The 3,060-nt window shown below is 40.4% G+C and overlaps 1 protein-coding gene across 1 annotated transcript; it reads left to right on the top strand.

Annotated features, from left to right (window-relative positions):
• The first annotated feature begins 1,442 nt into the window (after window positions 1-1,442).
• LOC125999311 (40S ribosomal protein S27-like) lies at window positions 1,443-1,798 on the top strand. Its single transcript, XM_049767388.1, has one exon. It carries the CDS (start codon window positions 1,460-1,462, stop codon window positions 1,712-1,714), a length of 255 nt encoding a protein of 84 aa, XP_049623345.1. The 5' UTR covers window positions 1,443-1,459; the 3' UTR covers window positions 1,715-1,798.
• The last annotated feature ends 1,262 nt before the right edge of the window (window positions 1,799-3,060 follow it).

Below are 3,060 nucleotides of genomic sequence, written 5' to 3'. Positions count from 1 at the left end.
ACAGGGGAGAAATATTCCTTGCTTTCAACAACAAAACCAAAAGCGCATTTTTAATACTTCCTACCACATTTTTGGTATGAATAGCTCTGAAACATTACCAAAACAATACAAACTAAAAAAGTCTGAAACACTGAAAAATAAAACAATTAAAAATACCCCACTGTACTTAAAACATAACTACTAATATCCTGGTATTTTTCACAAATCTTTAACAGTTGCATTTTATTTATTTTGAAGACCAGTGATATTTCAAACAGCATTCAAGAAAATACTAGCATACTAATTGTTTTCTGCTCCTTGCTGAAAACCCAGCATAGTTTTGATTGCATAGTACTCCGCTGCATGGAAGCGACATCATTTACAGCTAGCTCTTTACTAATGGTCATATTTTCAGTCTATTGCTACTATAATAAAATGCTCACTTCAGTTTCTTGTCCAACATGTAAGAAACTTGGAAGTCATCACTTCTGTTCTCACAAGGAAAAAAAAGTTCAACAAACTGTAATTCAATAACTTCTCTTAGATCCATCAGAAAATTCAGGTCATGAGGCTAACCAACGCCCCTCCAAATTGGAGAGTCCAGCAAATAATGAGACTTTTACTTGGCAGATCAGGAGCCTTGGAACCAACAGAGAACTGCAGCTGGAGTCACTGTCAGAAGGAAAGACTAAAGTTGTGCTTGATGATGGGCTGGAGGTTCAGGATGAACAATCGAAGCAATGAAAACTCCAGAAGGGGCCCAACCTTAGGAGGTCCCCCATAATTTTTAAGTTTCATTCTCCAGAAATCCTTACCGTGCTCAGGGTGTAGCCTGAAGACCCACCATCATAGCAGGTGGAAGGAACAGTTCTTAAAGCGTGTGCTTTCAGTTCCAGACAAAGGAATGTCGGAGAAGAGACTTCTTTATCAAGGCTCAACAAACCAGAGTTTTACCATTGTGAAATCTACCTGGGGGCGGGGCATCGGCTGTCACAGAGGGGAAGGGAAAAACAAAACAACTCTCAAATCCAGGCTCACCTAAATAAGAGAAACCGATTGAGAAAGACTAGTGAAAATAAGAGCCTGGGGGCTCCAGACACATTAAAAGCCCAATCCTAGAACTACTTAATGGTTCTCATCCTTCTCTCCAAATTACCACCACCTCGGGGGAGGACTATCTAGTAACATAGTTTCTTTTTCCCAGTACAGCTTGTATGTATTCCTCCAAAAGTTGTAAGGCAAAAAAATAAATAAATAAAAATAAAAAAATAAAGTAGTTTGAAAAACAGAGAAAGGATTAGAATTCCAAACAAGGAATTTTTTTAGTTCTATGATTAATTTGCTTAAAAGTCTTAATAGGAAAAAAGTAAACATGTAATGTAAGCAAAAAAAGTAAAGTAAATGCTAAAAATAAAAGCTATGGGGTCAAAAAACAAGGGTTAAGCTTTTTTCCAGCGGTGACGGCCTCCCCCTTGAGAAGATGCCTCTCGCCAAGGATCTCCTTCACCCCTCTCCGGAGGAGGAGAAGCGGAAGCACAAGAAGAAGCGGCTGGTGCAGAGCCCCAACTCCTACTTCATGGACATCAAGTGCCCAGGATGCTATAAGATCACCACCGTCTTCAGCCATGCACAGACAGTAGTTTTGTGTGGGGGCTGCTCCACTGTCCTCTGCCAGCCTACAGGAGGAAATGCAAGGCTTACAGAAGGGTGCTCCTTCAGACGGAAGCAGCACTAAAAAACTCCCTGAATCAAGATCAATGGGAAACCGTCCCAATAAACACATTTTGGATAAAAAAAAAAGATAAAAAAACAACAACAAAAACAAGGGTTAAGGTGCTTGCTTTGGACATAGCTTATCCCCCACCTTGAAATCCTCTGCAACACATATGGTTACCCAATACTACCAAGAGCGATCCCTGAGCACAACCTGGTATGTCACCCACATCCAAAAAGAAATGAACAGAAATGAAGAATGCCCAAATAATGAAAAAGTATATACAACAACTATGGGACAATTCCAAAAAGTATACATAATGGAAAAAACAGAAGTAAAAGAAAAAATGAAACAGAAAAATATTTGAAGCAATAATGGCTGGCAATTTTCCAATATCAGTGAGCTACCAAACCATAGATCTGGGAAGCTAACTGGAATAAATGCCAAAATTCTTTTCTTCTTTAATTTCTGAGTCACAACCGGTGGTGCTCAAGGGTTACTCTCAGAAATCACTCCTGGCAAGTACGGGGGATCATATGGGATGCCGGGATTTGAACCATCATTTGTCCTGGATCAGCTGCTTGCAAGGCAAACACCCTACTGCCGTGCTATCTCTCTGGCCCCTAAATGCCAAAATTCTATATCTCAGCCTACCATACTCCTACTGCAGAAAATCAAGGACAAAACTGGGTGGAGGAGTGAGAGAAAAACACATCCTACATTTAAAAGAAACAAACACAGGCTGGAGAGACGTATAGAATGTAAGGCGCTTGATTTCCAAGTGGTCAATCCAAGTTCAATCCTGCCTGGCACCTCATATAAAACCTAAGCACCACCAGGAATGATCTCTGAGCACAGAGACAGGAGTATGCCCTGAGAACATCTGGATATGGCCCCACAAAAAGGAACTAGAATTCAGACTCAGAAGGTAGGTCCCAGTGTCTTTACTTAAGATTTCTACCCTGGGCCCAGAGAGACAGCACAGTGGCATTTGCCTTGCAAGCAGCTGATCCAGGACCAAAGGTGGTTGGTTCGAATCCCGGTGTCCCATATGGTCCCCCGTGCCTGCCAGGAGCTATTTCTGAGCAGACAGCCAGGAGTAACCCCTGAGCACCGCCAGGTGTGATCCAAAAACCAAAACAAAGAAAAAAAAAGATTTCTACCCTATAACTATAAAGATAATCATGGAAGGTGCTAAACAGTGAGAGACATAAAGTATTACCAGATCAATATTATCATTTTTACTATTATTACTGTCATTGAATCTGAGATGCCATCAATTATAAAATTCATAGTTTTAAATGTCACTAACAAAGTTGTCAATCATAATAAAGTTTATAATGAGTGCTGTCAGATGTATTAGACTT

The sequence above is a fragment of the Suncus etruscus genome, chromosome X (genome assembly GCF_024139225.1).
Source record: "Suncus etruscus isolate mSunEtr1 chromosome X, mSunEtr1.pri.cur, whole genome shotgun sequence".
NCBI classification, from domain to species: Eukaryota; Metazoa; Chordata; class Mammalia; order Eulipotyphla; family Soricidae; genus Suncus; species Suncus etruscus.
The sequence above is the reverse complement of the archived record's forward strand: the minus strand, read 5'-3'. Positions and strand labels throughout refer to the sequence as shown.